Raw genomic sequence first — 17,910 nt, forward strand, 5'->3', positions numbered from 1 at the left:
GACAAAACAAAATTAAACCCCTTTTAACAACGGGTTTTTATTATTTTTGATTGCCAGAAAAAATATTTCTCATTCTAAGAATCACAACCGCTAGGCACACTGTTTGACGTGCGTCGTTTGACATTTCACAACGCTCGTTCTCGCTGCTTGCTTTCCCTCGTTTTCTAGCGAGGAAAACAAATTCGTTTATAGGAAAATTTATCAAATTTGCCGTGTTTGTAGCAGTGTTAACACGTAAACTACCTCGGCCGTTAAGGTGCAAAGATGTCCGGTTTCACTTTCGGTACTCCAACAACGTCGGCGCCCGCGTTTTCGTTCGGTACGCCAGCAGCAACAACGAGCATCGCTTCGATAGCGCCCGTTGCGCCGGCGGCGGGTGCGCCTGCACCGGCGACGGGATTTTCCTTCGGAACTGCTGCTGCTGCTGCTACTGCAGCTACCACGACAGCGGCAACTGCATTGCCTGGATTTAGCTTTGGAAAGCCAACCACAACGTCGGCTGCGGCCCCACTCTCGTTTGGTCTCGGATCAACCACCACCAGCACCGCAAGCCCTTTCGGAGGGCTGAGCGTGTCTGCCGGAACTACAGCCACGGCAACAACGACGTCTACATTTGCGGTGCCAACGCTTAATTTCGGAACTGCGGCTACCGCTACGACCGGTGGTACCAACACGCTTGGTCTAGGAAATGCAGCCGGGGGAGGCCTTTTCGGTGCTGCCAAATCAACGACCACAGCCACGGTGGCGGCAGCTCCCACAACATCCGCCACAACCACCGTTGGCTTGGGAGGAGTGGACATAAACGCCAACGTACCCAAATCGGTCGAAGGTAAAAATGATAACACGAAAGCAAAGGAATCGCAAGTCCCGCAGGAAATCATCAGCACCGTAGAACATCTGAAGGAGCACATTAAGAAGCAGAAAACCATCGGCTCCGACATTGCACGCTCCTCCGCCCGGAAGATGTCGAACGTATCGAACGAAATTAAAAACCTGACCAGTACTTTGGCGGAAATGTCGAACAGCCTGACCAACAATCAGAACGCGATTAAAATGCTTCGGCACGAAACGTCCGGCATTACGCGCCAGGCAGATATGGCACAGCGTACGCAGGAAACGCCCGCCGGGCTGCAGTTCGAAAACACGCTGCCGTTGCAATACTTCATCGAGCTGATCGCCAAGTACGAATCTGATCTAATCAATCTGAAGCAGCAGGTCGAACTGACGGAAAAACACATGAACTCGCTCACTACGCCACAATACTTTACGCCCCACGATTTGAAGCTTTGTCTGCAGCAGATCTACGAAAGCTTTGTGGCGCTGGCGGGGCGTTTGCACGAGCTGCACCAGAAGGTTGAGACACAGAAGGAACAGTACCTCAACCTGAGGCGATATCTTCTGCGCGACAATACGGATGTGTTCGAGAGCAGCGAAGGAGCGAAGGAAGGTGCTAACGTTGCGGACAAGTTTGCGCTCAACATCTCTTCCGGACCGACACCGTTCTCGACCGTGATGGGTAATGTGAGCTTTGGTGTTTCGTTAAGGCAAACCGGTGCCGGAACATCGCTATGGTCCGGGGCTGGTGCTGGACTGCCGGGGGCAGACCAAAGCAAAGGTGCCTTCGGACAGACGAACTTTTTTGGATTAAACACCGGAGCCGGCAGTGCGTCCGGTAGTGACGGGTTCGGAAACCGGTTAGGGTTTGGATTCGGGACCATGTCCGCCACCGGGGGTGATGCGTTCAATTTGCAAAAGCCACCCCTAGGGAGCAAAAGAAATAAATTGTAAGCTACAGGTTTACGAACAAGAAACATTGCGATGCGATTGTGAGTGACGAACGGTGGAACATAAAGTACTTTTATTGTGACATACACCTGTTGCGTTTCATTAGCGTCTTTCCGAATTATGCGAGACAGGGGATCGGAATATCGATTTAAAAGTTGCTAATGCTAATGATTAATATATTAACTGATTTCTTTCACCAAAAAGGCACAAGGTACTACTCTCTTTTTCTGATCTACGTACAGCCTTCAATTGCCCTTTATTTCATCCAAAAACATTCGACACTTTTTCTTCAGCACCTTCGCCGCTTCCACAAAGATAACGTCCGGCTTCAGTGCACCGAGCGATTCCACCGTGAAGATGAAATGGTTCCGTACGCGGGCTATCGTAACGGCATCCGAAATCTGAGGGTATCGGTACACATTCCTGCTGCAACTATCGTACCGCGCCTCTTTCACGTACGCTTGATCATCTTTGTCGATCTCAATCACACCCGGCGAGAAGCATTTCTGCAGCAACCGTGCATCGTTCCCCGCCACCGGACGATTCAGCTTGATGTCCGGCAGCAGCCGATAGGAAACGGTTGCCACGGGCGAAAACTTGGCATGATCATTGCCGACCCCCTTCACCGCGAACAGTTTGATGTCGAACTCGTGCCCGGGACGCATTTTGCTGATCAAAATATCATCATCAATCGGCCCTACAGCAGCCTCCGTATAGACGGTCGATTGATTCCCGATCGGAACCCACTTGATCTGACCGGAGTAGATGCTGTGATTTTTGTACATATTGTCGTTATTCGTCATCTCGTTCGGTTCCTTCGTTTTTCGGGTGCATTTCACCTTCAGCTCAAACTCCAGCGTATCCTGCGCCGTCGGAGGATCGGTTTCGTTTGCTTTGTACTCGAACATGCGAGGATCGGCGCGCAGCGGAATCAACCCCAACCGATGGGCCAACACCTCGTCCTGGATGATCGAGGTGTTGTTATAAATGTGCACCTTTTCGATGGCCATGCTCGGCACCTCGCTCAGCATCAAGCGTCGGAACACGTTCGCTACGGCACAGCTCACCCCGATCATGTCGAATTCCAGCTCGTCCTCCTCGTACCGTACCACGACGATCTGTAGCTGTTGCTTAAACCGCTCAAAGTCCCACAGTTCGTCCGACAAACCGTAATCGTTGGCATCCTGCTTCAGTTTATATTCCTCCAGATAGAGCAGTGGTTTTGTGGCCATACTGGATCGGGTTTTGTTCAACGTCGGAATTCCGGAACAATTTCACGTGCTTTTTGTTGATACCGTGTTTTTTTTTTCTATACATGCCGGGCACATTGTTGTGACAGCGTGCCGTTTGACGTTTGTTCAACGCTTGCCTGTCACATGCGCGATCTGTCAAACGGAACCATTGTTCGTGCACGCTTTCGACAGAAAACATGGCCTCGATACTGCGGTCGAGCAAATTTGTGCGATATTTCGCCGGTTTCGCACGAAATTTAGTGTTTAGCACGGCACGGGAAACGGAAAGCAGCTTCGTCCAGCAATCGCAGTGTTTGTGTGGAAATTTCACCAGGTAGGGGAGCGATTTTCTGCCCCGAAACATCGGGTGCCCATCCCCGGTATCCACCGGCATAATTACGCAACATGTCGAGCCATACGGTCCGGTAACAATGGAAAGCAAATAATGAAATTTGTGTTACAATTTCAGTAGTTTCGCAACTGCAGCCACCAAAAGCAAGAATGGACTTGACAGGTCCTTGAAGCGCTTGGACGAAGATGTGCGCCGTTCAGGACGAATCTCTCGGCGGGACCTGGAAGAGGTGCTGGAAGAGATTCGCATCAATCGATCGGCCACCAGCGCACAGTCCCTGCTGGTGATTAGATGCTGTGGTAAGACTTTGTTTTTTTTTTAGTTTGGCCTTTTCCATCCATCGAATTCGTACTAAATTTCGACTATCCACGCAATCCACGCAGGTAATCTTGTCCCGGAAGAATTGCCCGAAGTACGTACCGCCCTTGTGCAGGAGATATGGAAGACGTTGCAGAACCTGAACGTCGCCATGGACGTGTCGCACTACAATGCCCTGCTGCGTGTCTATCTCGACAACGAGCATCCCTTCTCGCCGACGGAATTCCTTGCCGACATGCAGTCGTTGGGTATCGAACCGAACCGTGTCACGTACCAACGGCTTATCTCACGCTACTGCCAGCAGGGTGACATCGAGGGTGCGACCAGAATTTTGGAGTTTATGCGCGAAAAACAGCTCCCGGTGAATGAGTATGTCTTTAACGCGCTTATCATGGGCCATTCCCAGGCAGAGTAAGTATAGCTCCCGATTGTTGGAAGCAATGGAAAGACATTATTTACTATCTCCGCTCGTATCCCACGGTTTTTAGCGATCTGGAATCGGCCACGGGAATATTGGCCGTAATGGCACAGGCTGGTCTGCAACCGTCGGCCGACACGTACACCACGCTGCTCTGCGGTTACGCTCGCAAGGGAGACATTGATTACATCTGCAAAACAATCGACACCTGCGAACAGAAGGAAATATTCCTGCTCGATAAGGACATACTGGAAATCATTTACTCGCTCGCCACCAACGGCCATCCGGAGAAGGTGGACCAGCTGGTGGAGAAAATCCGTCGCCAAGCGGGCTACAACCAGGACGCAGTGAACGTTATTCTTCGCCTTATCAATCGAGGTCATGAGGACGTAGGCCTGAAACTGCTCCGGACGATGCCGCGCGCTTCCAAGAACGACGGAGAGCTGGCCAACACGGGAAGTTTCCTTGTGCGACAGCTTGTGCGGGCTAAGCGACCGGCAGAGAAAGTAATTGCAGTTTGTAACGAACTGCAGGAAGGCGGCATGAACGATCGAGCGCATTTGATTGCACTCGAGACAGCTCTGAAGGGTGGTTTGCCAGAGTTAAGTTTCGCCCTGCTGGAAGAGCTAGCGAAGCAGAATCAACCGATCCGGCAGCATTTCTTCTGGCCACTGATGTGCGCTAATGAGCCCGGCACGACGAAAGAGGAACGTACAGACGGCGTGCTGAAGGTGTTGCGCACGATGACGGAAAAATTCAACCTCTATCCAAGCAGCGAGACGGTACGCGATTATGCCGTTCCGAATCTGCCGGTAAACAACAACGAGATTGTAATACAGCTGCTGCGCAGTGCGGGTATTTCGGCGGCCGTTGCCAGCTCGAGCTGTGCGTACGTTGCACTTGAACGGAACAATCTGAAGGAAGCTGCCAACATTGCTACCCGCTACCGTGCATACTATTCGCCCGGCGTGTACCGTAAACCGCTCGTGCAAGCACTTCTGCAATCACGAGACTTTGACGCTTACGTACGCTTCTCGCGTGCGCTCCACGAAGGACTGAAACGGAGCCGTTCCGTGGAAGAGGAAAGCGAACAGCAGGGAGCAGACGGGACAGACAACGCAAGCACTACCGAAGCACTGCAGGCGGAAACGATGGGTGCTTTAATATTCGATGTCGTGTCCACCTTCAAAACCGACCGCGTCGAGGTGATGCAGCAAATACTGACCGGTTTCGTGGCCCAGGGTCTCTCGATCAGCAATAATATGGCGGAGAAAATTCAGGACCGAATGGGCAGCGAAATGACGGCGGAAATATCGGCCCTGCTGTCGAAGTTGGCTGCCGGCGATTTGGAACCGATCGAGCTGGATCGCACACCGGTCCAGGGTCAGCAGCGACCGAAGCCATCGCTCTCGAACCTATCCGTACCACAGCTCGAGCGGCTCATCGCAGATCTGGAGGCGCGAAAGGAGAACACAAACGGTGTGAAATCACAGCTGATCCGTTCGGTCATTCGCTCGAACGATGTCGCCAAAACGAAGGAAGTGTTGGAGAAGCTGGAGAGCGAAAATTACGTCGTCAGTCCAGGAGTTTACGGGCTAACGATCGACATGTTCGCTACGAACGGTAAGGTCGAGGAAGCGTTCGAGCTGCTGAAAAGCGTTAAAGCCCGGCAGCCCGACTTTATGCTCGACCGTGTAAAGATAGTACGGTTGGCACAGTGTCTGCTCGATGGAGAACGTTTCGATGAGGCTCTTCGCTTTCTGGACGAAAACGCACCATCCACCTCGGAATCGGGCAAGGACGAAAGCCAGCGGGAGGTTGATTTTGTGTACAATAGCGCGTGCTGGCGCTTGCTGAACACGCTCGCCGAGAAGGGTAACGTGCAGCAAGTGAATCAGCTGTTCGAGCATTTGCAGGGCAAAGGTTACATTACGCCGCAAAACATTTTCCTGGGCTCGCTCATCAAGGTGCATCTCGTGCGCGACGATCTGCCGACGGCAATGAGCACGTTTGCGGATGTGTGTCAGAAGTATCGGTTGACGCCGTGGAAAACGGAGCTTACCTGCCGCCTGATACAGGCCGAGGACGCTACGAATTTGCAGCGCTTGACGGACCTTAGCACGGAAGTGCACGGTGAGGTGAACAGTTTGTACGATCTCGTGTTCGCTTTCGTTGACTGTGGACGCATTCGTCAGGCGAGAAAGATTCTCGAAACGCCTGGCTTGCGCACCCGCTACCAGCGCATTCAGACGGCGTGCGAACGGTACCAGCAGGAGGGAAAAACTTCGAGCCTGGAAGGATTGATGGAAGCGACCAAGGATCTGAGCCATATCGATCGAAGCGAGATCTATCACAAGCTGCTGCAGAGCTACATCGGCGAGAAGGATGCGGTCAAATCGCTCGGACTGTGGACACGCATGCAGGAGGAAAATGTTACGCCGTCGGATGCTTTCCTGCGGGATTTGGGAGACTTTTTGAAGAGCAACGGCTATGAAGTTCCGTTTGCAATTCCAGTGCCCGAAGCTACTGAGGAAAAGCAGCCAAAGACAAAGACTAAAGCAGGCAAGGCCGTCACGAGCAGCGTTCCGGATGCGAAACAATCCGCTACGAAGCCCGCTACCGCGAAACGGGTCCAAGTTAGTGGACCAATGCGTGATTTAAAGCAAGCGATCAAAGCGAACAATCCGGACAGTATTCTGGAGGCATACGAAGCTGTAAAAACAACGTCAGCCAAACCAAATCTCACCGAACAGTCGGCGGTTATTGAAGCGTTGGTAAATCGGGACCGTCTCTCGGAAGCATCCAAAATGGTGCTCGCCTTGCTGGAACAGAAATTGTTCCCCATTCCGCGTACGTTCAAATACTTCCTCAACAAACTGGCCATCAGCGGTGATGTGGCAACGTTTGAACGTATCGGCTCCCTGCTCTCCGACGATCTGAAGCGTCTCATCTCGTTCGACAATCGACTCTGCCATGCGAACGTCTCGAACGGCAATGCGGATCAGTATCTGCGAAAGCTGGAGGAAGCAATCGAGAAGGTCAAGAATAAGGAGGAAGCGATTGTGGCGGCGAAACATTTCCCGATCGGTGGTGCTTCCGGCATACTGGCCCAACATCCCGAACTGCACGACCGTTACGAACGGTTGGCCGAACACTACGCGAAATGGGGTCTTCTGGCACCGGTGAACGCTCTCTGGATACACTACTTCATTAGCGGACCAGCGGAAAAGGCAAACACAATCTGGAATCGCCACCTGAACAACAGCTCCCGCATCATGTTCCAGAAGGTCATTCAGCAGGCACGCGACGCAAAGGACGATGCACTGTGCCAGCGGTTAATCGATCATCTGCACGAATCGAACGTTTCGGAAAAGGGTAAGGGTTTGATCTACAGCTGTATGGTCGATATTCTGGTTGCGAAGGAAAAACCGGAAGAAGCGCTAGCGGCGCTCGAACAGGGTCTCAAAGTGACGTGCTTGGAGAATGTTAATCGAACGGCTCTGAGACGGCTACAGGAAGCGCTTGCGGCGAAGGGTAAACCTTTCCCGCACACCATTCCGGCGAAGAATGCAAAGACCGCACGAGACCCGTCGTCTACCAGCAGCAGCGACAGTGATAGCGAGAGCAGCAGTGACGAGGAAGCCACCAAAGCAGCTGCGGCAGCGACAGCAAAATCAAGCAGTAAACCCACCAGCAACAATCTGTCGTAAGAGCCATCACATTGCGGTTTATTAGCTGTAAGAGATCGGACAAAGCTTAAAACAACCGAACGGTTTTGAGAAAAAGCTTCATCGTCGTCCCCACACGTGGGACTCTCACATTTAGGTTCAGCAAAAGCATTCATTAGTCAGATCATAGCTAGATGTACGCGAATAGTCGTAGTTGTTTCTTGCTGTTCGCTTTGGAAGTGTTGTTGCGGAGCACAATAAACTTCGAACTAGAGCAACTTAACCGTCGTTTTGTTTCTCATCCACTGTCCCTCTTCTAATGCCGAAATAGTAAAATTGTTGATACAATTTTTTGTCGCTCGACTAGCACAAGAATCCTTGATTGGGGCATCGGTGAGTTGGATGAAGTCATCAGTCGCGATCAGCATTGGCATCTTCAAGCAAATCTTTCAGTGGTTATATTAGTCTCTGGACCCCCACAAAGCAGAACCTTGTTGTTCTTAAAATTATTGTCTAATCTTCCGGCTTATCAGACTTCCTAAGAATGCTTAATTACAAGTCTTGAATGTTCTCGATTATATTTTGACCAGTTCTCATTTTGGCGCCACTAAATGGCTGAGACACCAACTTAGCGCTATGACGCTGATGATAATGCGAGAAAATGTGTTCGTTTATCATAGCTTTTATCATCCAATAAATGGATTATCGGATCACCAGAATCACTCTTGCTAATGTAAAGCTTGTTGATCTTACTCCCGCTTTTAATTTATATTTCAAATAAAAATAAACCTGCTGAACCATGTGGGAGCGCAGCAACGGTTTCGCACGTGCGAATGTAACGCCTAGTAACGCAAGTAACGCTTCTCACTGACAGCTGCTGAACAAGGCAATCAAGCGGGTCGTACACAGACAATTAAAAGCAACTTTGAAGAGAAAAGCTGATTCAAGTAAGTATTTTAAGGGTGAATTATAGCGTTTTAATTGATCATTTGTGGTAGATGATTTATTTTTTAAGTTTTTTCTTCTTCAAATTGACCCAAAATAAGGTTCATCAGCTCATTCAGCAAATTGTTGCTGTTGCCAATTGCCAGTGTATAACCATCCTGCTCGCATCATCGCTGTCAACTGTACCAAACAGCAGGAACGTAAACACGTCGTAGAAAAAGCGACGACATCGCACCGATCGAGAGAATTCCCTGTTCGCTCGTCGCCATCGCCAGTCGCAATCCCTTTGTTCTCCGCTCGTTAGTGCCGCGGGCATTTTGTGTGTGCGTGTGTGTCTAATTTAAAGTGTAATATACAAAACCCTCCTTAATATACTAAAATGATTCGCATCGGGCAGTTGGTAGTGCGAAACGCACCTAAGGTTAAGGGCATCGAGATCAAAAGGTAAGCCAGAAGAAAAACTATTTTTAGGTGGAAAAATAGTTCCCTCGTAAGGAGATTGCGTGTTGTTGAGTAACGCGCCGTATTACTTTCCTGCCAACGCAAAGTAGCAGTGACCTTGAAGGATTACTGCGGCAGTGGATCTACTTCCTGTCGGTAAAAAAAAACGGGAACGGGAATGTGTGATTGAGCTGAATATGGGTCAGGAGGAGCTTTCGGATGGTATCAGCGCCAGAAAACTCCGCGTAGGAAAGAGCGCAAGCGAGCAATAAAGAGCGAGCTCGCCTGATGACTTGCTGATGATGGACTTTGTACTTTCGTCTCGCCGTCATTTACGTAAACAACCCAACCGTAGGGGGGCACGTTGGTGTTGGTGATGATGATGTTGACATGCCGATCGCGTTCACATGTAGCACTTTGCTACGGTGTGTTGTGCCTGACGTGAAAAACTGCAGTTGGCACTGGTTTTCGTTTTCCAAAATGCATTTCCTCACTATTGCTTTCGAATTTGGTGTGAGTACGCGATTCGTGCCGGTGTGTCGGCTCACTATTGACACATTCTCAAACCTATTGGCCATTCATTGTTCGAACTTTGGCTGATAAGATATCACTGGAAGCTCAAACAATCAGTAAAGGAATGTAGAATGACGACGACCAGCTGCTTTACACCGGTTGCTTTGATGCCAGCTTAATGAATGTTTTGTGTTCGCCTTTTTTTAATTTGTTTCTTCTGCTTTTCCACCCATTTCTCGCTCACAGATGCCTTTCCGCTGCCCCCCAGGCCAAACAGGCCGAAGCTCCACAGGCTGCCCCATCGGAGGCCGAAAAGCGGCCCAACATGTCCTTCCTGACGAACATCTTCCGGGGCCACGTGGAACCGGCCCAAGTCTTTCCCTACCCGGAAGCGCTGGACGCCGAGCAGAAGGAGTACATTGCGTCGTTTGTGGACCCCGTAACCAAGTTCTTCGAGGAGGTGAACGATCCAGTAAAGAACGATGTAAATGCTGCGATCGACGAAAAAACGACCGAAGCGCTGTGGGAGCTGGGCGCGTTCTCGCTGATGGTACCGCCGGAATACGGTGGACTTGGGCTAAACAACACACAGTACTCCCGCATGTGTGACATTATCGGTGGCCAGGATCTGGGTCTGGGCATTTTCATCGGCGCTCATCAGAGTATTGGCTTTAAGGTACGTGTGTGCACGTGCTCGCTGATAAGCACGACGACCGGCTGATAAGCATTTGCGGCCATCATATTTGCTTATGTTTCGGCAGTTTGAACCTTTCCCACCCCGGAACGTTTACCACCGACCGAGTTTTGCTGTTATTGAGATGCCCTTCAATCACTAACGCCCACGATTACGATCGGGTTTTTTATTTTATTTTCAACTACATTTTGTAGGGTATTATGCTGTACGGCGATGAGCGACAGAAGCAAAAGTATCTGCCGATGGTATCAACGGGCAAAGTGTATGCCGCCTTTGCGCTCACCGAACCAAGCTCCGGATCGGATGCCGGTTCGATCCGCTGCCGAGCGGTCAAGTCCGCCGACGGTAAACACTACGTGCTGAATGGTTCGAAAATCTGGATCTCGAACGGTGGCATTGCGGACATTATGACGGTGTTTGCGCAGACCGAGCTGGAGGATCCAAAGACGGGCCAGAAGAAGGATAAGGTGACGGCGTTCATTGTGGAGCGTGGATTCGGGGGCGTTAGCAATGGTCCGCCCGAAAACAAGATGGGCATCAAGTGCTCGAACACGGCCGAAGTGTACTTTGAGGATGTAAAGATCCCGATTGAGAATGTGCTCGGCGGAGAGGGCAACGGGTTTAAGGTTGCGATGAACATCCTGAACAATGGACGGTTCGGTATGGCGGCCACGCTGTCCGGTACGATGCGTGCCTGCATCCAGAAGGCGGCCGAACATGCGACGAACCGTGTCCAGTTCGGGCGTAAGATTGAAACGTTCGGCGGGGTGCAGGAGAAGCTGGCCCGCATGGCGATGCACCATTACGCTACCCAGTCGATGGCGTACATGATCTCGGGCAACATGGACACGGGCTCGCTCGATTACCATCTGGAGGCGGCCATCTCGAAGGTGTTTGCGTCCGAGTCGGCCTGGTACGTGTGTGATGAGGCGATCCAGATTCTGGGCGGTATGGGCTTCATGAAGGACTGTGGGCTGGAGCGCGTGATGCGTGATCTGCGTATCTTCCGCATCTTCGAGGGCACGAACGATATTCTGCGCCTGTTTGTGGCGCTTACCGGCATCCAGTACGCCGGATCGCATCTGAAGGAGCTGCAGCGTGCGTTCAAGAATCCGGCCACCAACATGGGTTTGATCTTTAAGGAAGGATCGCGGCGCGCAATCCGTAGCATCGGGTACGGTGGTACGGATCTGAGCACGTACGTTGCGGACCCGTTGAAACAGTCCGCGAAACAGTGCTCCGAGTGTATCGATCTGTTCGGGCAGACGGTGGAATCGTTGCTGATCAAGTACGGCAAGAAGATCGTCGACGAGCAGTTCCTGTTGAACCGGTTGGCCGATGCGGCGATCGATACGTACGCTATGGCGGTGGTGCTGTCCCGTGCAAGTCGATCGGTGCGAAAGGATCTGCCCTCGGCCGAACATGAAGTGCTGATGACGAAAGCCTGGTGTCACGAGGTAAGTGTTGGCTGATCAGCAAACGTATTGCAGGGCATCAACACTCAGACAAATCTGCCTTTCCTCAAAGACTAGTTTTTCCATATGTTGCCCTTCATTTATTACATCAGCAATTGCTGAAAAGTCGATAAATCCACAAGAGCGTCCAATTCGATACCGATGTCGCTAACGATTCTTTCGCTTGTCCTTTCTCCCATTACAGGCCAGCGATCGTGTGCGTGTGAACATTCGCAAAATTAACACCGATTCGTTCGTGAAAAACTACGGCGTGATGTCGCAGATCTCGAAGAACATCTGTGCCAACAACGGAATCGCACACAACAACCCGCTCGACATCGAGTAAGGCCCGGTCTCGCAATAGCCCGCGGTCCACGGTAACGGAACCGACACGACACGATGAAAACCCACCCGCCTACAAGAAGATTCCAAACATTTCGCCCGTGAAAGTTTCTTAAAGTGAATCGTGATTTGGCGCTATGGGTGACAACCAAACGAACAATTTAATGGTGCGCTGTCCATCTCTGCTACGGTATGGGGTTTTCGAGCGTAGAATCAAATCAGAACGCATTGATGAGACACGCGAGCAGGGGAAGATTGTGCTAGATGTAATAGTTTAATTTTTCTTCCTTATTGTTTAACGTGTGTGTGTTTGTACAACCTAATTTACCCAATTTACCACTCGTTTTTATTGGTTGACAGAGGTGTGCACAGGATGTCCAATTATTGCTCTCGGTCTGAGGAATCCCAAGGAAAGGTTTAATTTTACTGACATAATTCCACTGGCTAGCAAATGTTTTACCATGCTCTATTAGCTTTGTGTTTTCGTGTAAGCATCACCAATCTCCATCTATTAATGTAACTTAGGATTAATGGTTAATGTACATACAGCTGATGAGCCTCAGCTACCAAGCCAACAAATGAACGCAATGTCCACTGGGAACGAGTAGGAAGGCAAGGTGGTCAGGCAATAGACGAATCATTTCATACGTATCTCTGAATGTTGTGTCAATTATTGCCTCGTTTCAAATCCGAAAACAGTTTAGAGGGTCTCAAGAGAGATGGTTTCAGTTCGAATCAGGAAACGCGTCAACGAGTCTCTGATATCACTTGTTCCTCCTTTTTTTTCGCTAGATCTAGATAAAGCAGTGATACGATGAGGATGACTTGCTCTGCGAATGATAAGTGACGTCCGGAAAGAGTGCAAAGTCCTGCACACTTATCGATGGCTCATGTGCAGAATTTTTGCACAGCATGCAGGCCCTGGCCCCTGCATTATCAAAGAAAAAAACCCTCGAAAGTGACGTGCACTTTTGGTGATGCGTTGCGACCTTCGCTTTGATGTTTTATTTTTAAGCAATATGATAACTCTTGCCTTTGGATAAGAAGGTACCCGCAACCGGGAACTGGAACTGAGTAGTACTGTGCAGTATTTTACCGAAGTTTGCCGGAGCAAAACGTTTCAGTCTAAGGTTGGGCAGTAAGGGAGAGCGATCTGTATAAGCTTGCTGTGACTGTTTTCCCAACATGTTTCGCTTTAAACCCATCATTCGCGATCGATGGAATACGGTGAACAGTTTGATGCGACATGGAGTGTCTTCGGTGCAAGAAACCAGTATCCTGGCGAGAGCATCGTCATCGGCCGTTCGCGATTCTAGGCGCCCAAATCGATCATTTCTGATGAATCTTTTTGGCGGAAAACTTCAAACATCCGAGCTATTCCCATACCCGGAACCACTCGACGGGGAGCAGAAGGAATACGCGAGAGCATTGGTCGATCCCGTGCACAAGTTTTTCACGGTTAGTGTAGTCCAGTCAGTTATGGAGCAACTCGTTACCAACCGTTCTATTCCTGTAGGAAGTGAACGATGCCACCCGAAATGATGACACGAGCCATGTGGACAGCCGAACGATCGATGCGCTCTGGGATCTTGGATTACTCTCCGTTTACGTGCCACCTGAGCTCGGTGGTCTAGGCTTGTGCAATGTGCAGTCGGTACTGATGGCCGAAATTAGTGGAAGCTACGATCTGGCGCTTAGTCTGCTGATCGGTGCACACAAAAGCATCGGAACGAAAGGAATTCTTCTTTACGGAAGTGAGCAGCAGAAGCAAAAGTACCTTCCGATGTTAAGCACCGGGCGTGTGTTTGGTGCATTCGCCCTTACCGAACCCGGAACCGGCTCGGACGCAGCTTCAATAAAAACGAAAGCCGTACTAAGCCCGTGCGGCAAGTACTACACCATGAACGGCACCAAGCTCTGGATATCGGGTGGAGGACTGGCGGACATTTTCACCACCTTCGCCCAGGTGGAAACGATCGACACCCGAACCGGTGAAAAACGCAACAAAATGAGCGCCTTTATTGTGGAGCGTAGCTTCGGCGGTGTGAGCGGACCGGTGCCCGAAGATAAGATGGGACTGAAGTGTTCCGTTACGAATGAACTGTTTCTGGACGATGTGCAAGTTCCGGTGGAGAACGTGCTGGGGGAGGTTGGTGGCGGGTTTAAGATTGCCGTCAGCATACTCAACTCTGGCCGGTACGGGTTGGGTGCGATGCTGTCGGGGACGATGAAGGCGTGCATCGAGCGGGCAGCTATTCATGTGAGTGACAGGGTACAGTTCGGGCGGAAATTGATTGAGTTTGAAAACGTGCAGGAAAAGCTGGGCCTGATGGCGACCCATCACTATGTGGCGCAAAGTCTTACCTACATGGTGTCGGGGAATATGGATAGGGGTTCGGTGGATTTTCATCTGGAAGCGGCCGTGAGCAAAGTGTTCTGCACCGAGGCGGCGTGGTATGTGTGCGACGAAGCCATACAGCTGCTGGGAGGCAACGGGTTCATGAAGTCCGGTGGATTGGAACGGTTTCTGCGGGATATTCGTGTGTTTAGAATTTTTGAGGGAGCGAACGATGTGTTGCGGATGTTTATTGCGCTGACCGGGATACGGAGCGCGGGGAAAGATCTTGGAGAGCTGCAGAGGGCTCTGAAGAATCCGTTGGGCAGTATGGGCGTGATCTTGGCAGAGGGTTCTAAGCGGGTGGGGCGCAGCGTTGGACTAGGTGGCACGGAACTGCGCCCGTTTGTAGCCAGCGAGCTTCAGAATGCTGCCAAGCAGTGTGGTGAGGTAGGGTTGATGCTACTCAATTAATCTTTCACTAGCTGATACCCTCCCCTTCTTTGCAGAGCATTGATGCCTTCAGCAACACCGTGGAATCTCTTCTCCGAGCCCATGGCAAAGGAATCACCGAACGACAGTTTCAACTCGCACGGGTGGCTGATTGTGCTATCGACATCTACTCAATGGCTACCGTACTGTCCAGAGCTACGCGTGCCGCGCGGTTGAACCTTCCATTAGCCGAGCAGGAGCTGCTGATGACGCAGATCTGGTGCAAGGAAGCGAGTGATCGTGTCCACCGTAACATAAACCGTATTCAGTCGGGCTCGTTTAAGGAAAACTACCGACGAATGGCGGTGGTAGCGAAACACATTTCATCCCAGCGCGGAATAGGTTTCACTAACCCATTGGAAATAGATTAAGGTGCTTCAGAATGTTCATTGAGGTACATCAGGATGTTGAGTAAAAGTGTGCGGAAAATCAGCTAACTTTTTTATTCCTATTTTGACCATCGTTCCTGAACCATAGTGCGCAGGTGGATTTAAATTTGTTTTTTGCGCCCTGTCTAGAAATGGCTTGGACTTCCCCTTTAACCTAGGCGCAAATATCTGTCTGGGTCCCCCTGCCCCCGTAGTTGGAGGTGTAAGTTCATAAGCCTTTGCCTGGCCAGACGGTACATCCCGCTGTTCCTCTGCAGACCTCGGTGTAGATATTGATAATGAAGTTTTTCCCAGCCGTATCTGATATCCGATAAAACATCGAATTCCACAACGACGCCATACGGGGCGCGTCTGCACCTTGGGTTTAAAGTGGACTTTCCAAATTCAGATATGGTTCAGTTCGGAAACAGCCCTAAACCGGATAACACACGCGCGCCATTATGTTGAAACTGTGTACAAACGTTGCGCTGACCTCCAACATCCGACGTACGTTGTTAGTTGGAGCGGTAAGGAATGTGTCCACCGGCCGGTCACTGCAGGCGGCTGCAGTGCAGCCGAACGATCCACAGAAACCAAACCGATCGTTCGTGATGAATCTGTTCAGTGGGAAGCTTCAAACGGCCGAACTCTTCCCATATCCGGAAGCGTTGAACGAGGAGCAGCGAGAATATGTGCAGGCGTTCATCGATCCTACGGTTAAGTTCTACCAGGTACGTTGTCCTTGAAATGATAGGTCCCGATAGGTGAGCAACTAACGGTGCGATTCCTCCACATAGGAAGTAAATGACGCTGCCAGGAACGATGCCACAGGTTCGGTTGAGAAGGCCGTTGTTGATACACTGTGGGAGCAAGGCTTTCTTGGCCCATTCATCCCACCCGAGTACGGCGGGCTTGGACTATCGAACTCCCAGTCCGTCCGTCTTTCGGAGATCTCCGGCAGTTACGATCTGGGCATGTCGATCTACGCCGGTGCGCATCAAACAATCGGCACCAAGGGCATCATCATGTACGGCACCAAGGAGCAGAAGGAAAAGTATCTTCCCCAGCTTAGCACCGGGCGAGTGTTCGGTGCGTTCGCCCTAACGGAACCGGGCACCGGTTCGGACGCAGCGTCGGTAAAAACGAAAGCCGTCCTAAGCCCGTGCGGCAAGTACTACATCCTGAACGGTACCAAGCTGTGGTGTTCGGGCGGTGGAATCGCCAACATCTTCACCACCTTCGCCCAAACGGAAGTCGTTGATCCGAAGACGGGTGAGAAGAAGAGCAAGATGAGCGCGTTTATTGTGGAGCGTGGTTTCGAGGGTGTCAGTACCGGCCCGCCCGAGGACAAGATGGGCATCAAGTGTTCCGTGACGACGGAAGTGATCTTTGAGGATGCGAAAGTACCGGTGGAGAATCTTTTGGGCGAGATTGGCGGTGGGTTTAAGATTGCGGTGAACATTCTCAACTCGGGACGGTTCGGGCTGGGTGCGATGCTGTCGGGGACGATGAAAACGTGCGTTGAAAAAGCGGCCGACCATGTGACCAACCGTGTACAGTTCGCGCGGAAGTTGATCGAGTTTGAAAATGTGCAGGAAAAGCTGGCGATGATGGCGACGCATCACTATGTGGCGCAGAGCATAACGTACTTGGTGGCCGGTAATATGGATAAGGGTTCGGTCGATTTCCATCTGGAGGCGGCCGTGAGCAAAGTGTTCTGTACCGAGGCGGCGTGGTATGTGTGCGATGAGGCCATACAGCTGCTGGGAGGCAACGGGTTCATGAAGTCGAGTGGATTGGAACGGTTCCTGCGGGACATGAGAATATTCCGTATCTTCGAGGGAGCGAACGATGTGTTGCGGATGTTTATTGCGCTGACCGGTATGCAGAAGGCTGGCAATGATCTGCGTGGTTTGCAGAAAGCGTTGAAGAATCCGCTTGGAAACATGGGCGTGATCCTGGCGGAAGGTTCCAAGCGTGCAGGACGCAGTGTTGGATTGGGTGGCACGGAACTGCGCCCATTTGTAGCTAGCGAGCTTCAGAACGCGGCCAAGCAGTGTGCTGAGGTAAGTTTCATCAAACCAAGCCACCATTGATCTTCCTGATATTAAACGATCTTCTTCCCTTCCAGTCAATGGATGCATTCAGCCAAACCATCGAATCTCTGCTCATGAAGCACGGTAAAGGCATTGTCGAGCGTCAGTTCCAGCTTGCCCGCGTCGCAGACAGTGCGATCGACATTTACACCATGGCCGCGGTACTATCCCGTGCGTCCCGATCCCGCCAGAAAGGACTTCCCTCCGCCAGCCACGAGCTACAGATGGCACAGATCTGGTGCCAGGAAGCTAGTAGCCGCGTACAGCGCAATATCGATCGCATTCACTCGAGCAGCTACCAGCAACACTATCAACGGTTGGCACAGGTCGCCCGGAACGTATCGGAACGCCGCGGCCTACCGCACACTAATCCACTGGAGATTGATTAACCGATGTACCCGATGTTTTTTTGTAGATAAACGATAAATATCATAGTAAAGTTCAAATCGACCAACGG

The 17,910-nt window shown here is 51.0% G+C and overlaps 6 protein-coding genes across 7 annotated transcripts; 5 read left to right on the top strand and 1 right to left on the bottom strand.

Annotated features, from left to right (window-relative positions):
- The first annotated feature begins 116 nt into the window (after window positions 1–116).
- Window positions 117–1,873, top strand: LOC118511708 (nuclear pore complex protein Nup58). Its single transcript, XM_036055129.1, has one exon. The coding sequence runs from the start codon at window positions 265–267 to the stop codon at window positions 1,786–1,788; it is 1,524 nt and encodes a 507-aa protein (XP_035911022.1). The 5' UTR covers window positions 117–264; the 3' UTR covers window positions 1,789–1,873.
- On the bottom strand, window positions 1,825–3,151 carry LOC118511709 (DNA-directed RNA polymerases I and III subunit RPAC1). Its single transcript, XM_036055130.1, has one exon. It carries the CDS (start codon window positions 3,015–3,017, stop codon window positions 2,031–2,033), a length of 987 nt encoding a protein of 328 aa, XP_035911023.1. The 5' UTR covers window positions 3,018–3,151; the 3' UTR covers window positions 1,825–2,030.
- A 20-nt stretch (window positions 3,152–3,171) lies between these two features.
- On the top strand, window positions 3,172–8,056 carry LOC118511707 (leucine-rich PPR motif-containing protein, mitochondrial). 2 transcript variants are annotated; one of them, XM_036055126.1, is made up of 4 exons: window positions 3,172–3,351; window positions 3,487–3,668; window positions 3,753–4,098; window positions 4,176–8,056. In XM_036055126.1, the coding sequence occupies exons 1-4, from the start codon at window positions 3,215–3,217 to the stop codon at window positions 7,813–7,815; spliced, it is 4,305 nt and encodes a 1,434-aa protein (XP_035911019.1). In that variant the 5' UTR covers window positions 3,172–3,214; the 3' UTR covers window positions 7,816–8,056. The 2 variants fall into 2 exon arrangements, with proteins under 2 accessions (XP_035911019.1, XP_035911020.1); XM_036055127.1 differs by having other exon boundaries at window positions 3,490–3,668.
- An 822-nt stretch (window positions 8,057–8,878) lies between these two features.
- Window positions 8,879–12,453, top strand: LOC118511710 (very long-chain specific acyl-CoA dehydrogenase, mitochondrial-like). Its single transcript, XM_036055131.1, has 4 exons — window positions 8,879–9,162; window positions 9,919–10,348; window positions 10,561–11,823; window positions 12,026–12,453. Exons 1-4 carry the CDS (start codon window positions 9,098–9,100, stop codon window positions 12,164–12,166), a joined length of 1,899 nt encoding a protein of 632 aa, XP_035911024.1. The 5' UTR covers window positions 8,879–9,097; the 3' UTR covers window positions 12,167–12,453.
- A 710-nt stretch (window positions 12,454–13,163) lies between these two features.
- Window positions 13,164–15,408, top strand: LOC118511712 (very long-chain specific acyl-CoA dehydrogenase, mitochondrial-like). The gene is made up of 3 exons (XM_036055134.1): window positions 13,164–13,620; window positions 13,679–14,947; window positions 15,007–15,408. Exons 1-3 carry the CDS (start codon window positions 13,348–13,350, stop codon window positions 15,358–15,360), a joined length of 1,896 nt encoding a protein of 631 aa, XP_035911027.1. The 5' UTR covers window positions 13,164–13,347; the 3' UTR covers window positions 15,361–15,408.
- Window positions 15,409–15,795: 387 nt separating this feature from the next.
- On the top strand, window positions 15,796–17,903 carry LOC118511713 (very long-chain specific acyl-CoA dehydrogenase, mitochondrial-like). The gene is made up of 3 exons (XM_036055135.1): window positions 15,796–16,088; window positions 16,155–17,423; window positions 17,489–17,903. Exons 1-3 carry the CDS (start codon window positions 15,819–15,821, stop codon window positions 17,840–17,842), a joined length of 1,893 nt encoding a protein of 630 aa, XP_035911028.1. The 5' UTR covers window positions 15,796–15,818; the 3' UTR covers window positions 17,843–17,903.
- Window positions 17,904–17,910: the final 7 nt, after the last annotated feature.

This window comes from Anopheles stephensi, chromosome 3 (assembly GCF_013141755.1).
Source record: "Anopheles stephensi strain Indian chromosome 3, UCI_ANSTEP_V1.0, whole genome shotgun sequence".
NCBI lineage: Eukaryota > Metazoa > Arthropoda > Insecta > Diptera > Culicidae > Anopheles > Anopheles stephensi.

Excerpts from the sequence above, each read along its gene's own strand:
- LOC118511708 (XM_036055129.1), top strand. The coding sequence starts at position 265 with ATGTCCGGTTTCACTTTCGGTACTCCAACAACGTCGGCGCCCGCGTTT.
- LOC118511709 (XM_036055130.1), bottom strand. The coding sequence starts at position 3,017 with ATGGCCACAAAACCACTGCTCTATCTGGAGGAATATAAACTGAAGCAG.
- LOC118511707 (XM_036055126.1), top strand. The coding sequence starts at position 3,215 with ATGGCCTCGATACTGCGGTCGAGCAAATTTGTGCGATATTTCGCCGGT. Across the intron at positions 3,352-3,486 it reads TTGTGTGGAAATTTCACCAG|TAGTTTCGCAACTGCAGCCA; the intron begins GTAGGGGAGCGA and ends TTACAATTTCAG. Across the intron at positions 3,669-3,752 it reads GCTGGTGATTAGATGCTGTG|GTAATCTTGTCCCGGAAGAA; the intron begins GTAAGACTTTGT and ends CAATCCACGCAG.
- LOC118511710 (XM_036055131.1), top strand. The coding sequence starts at position 9,098 with ATGATTCGCATCGGGCAGTTGGTAGTGCGAAACGCACCTAAGGTTAAG. Across the intron at positions 10,349-10,560 it reads ATCAGAGTATTGGCTTTAAG|GGTATTATGCTGTACGGCGA; the intron begins GTACGTGTGTGC and ends TACATTTTGTAG. Across the intron at positions 11,824-12,025 it reads CGAAAGCCTGGTGTCACGAG|GCCAGCGATCGTGTGCGTGT; the intron begins GTAAGTGTTGGC and ends CTCCCATTACAG.
- LOC118511712 (XM_036055134.1), top strand. The coding sequence starts at position 13,348 with ATGTTTCGCTTTAAACCCATCATTCGCGATCGATGGAATACGGTGAAC. Across the intron at positions 13,621-13,678 it reads CCGTGCACAAGTTTTTCACG|GAAGTGAACGATGCCACCCG; the intron begins GTTAGTGTAGTC and ends CTATTCCTGTAG. Across the intron at positions 14,948-15,006 it reads CTGCCAAGCAGTGTGGTGAG|AGCATTGATGCCTTCAGCAA; the intron begins GTAGGGTTGATG and ends CCTTCTTTGCAG.
- LOC118511713 (XM_036055135.1), top strand. The coding sequence starts at position 15,819 with ATGTTGAAACTGTGTACAAACGTTGCGCTGACCTCCAACATCCGACGT. Across the intron at positions 16,089-16,154 it reads CTACGGTTAAGTTCTACCAG|GAAGTAAATGACGCTGCCAG; the intron begins GTACGTTGTCCT and ends TCCTCCACATAG. Across the intron at positions 17,424-17,488 it reads CGGCCAAGCAGTGTGCTGAG|TCAATGGATGCATTCAGCCA; the intron begins GTAAGTTTCATC and ends CTTCCCTTCCAG.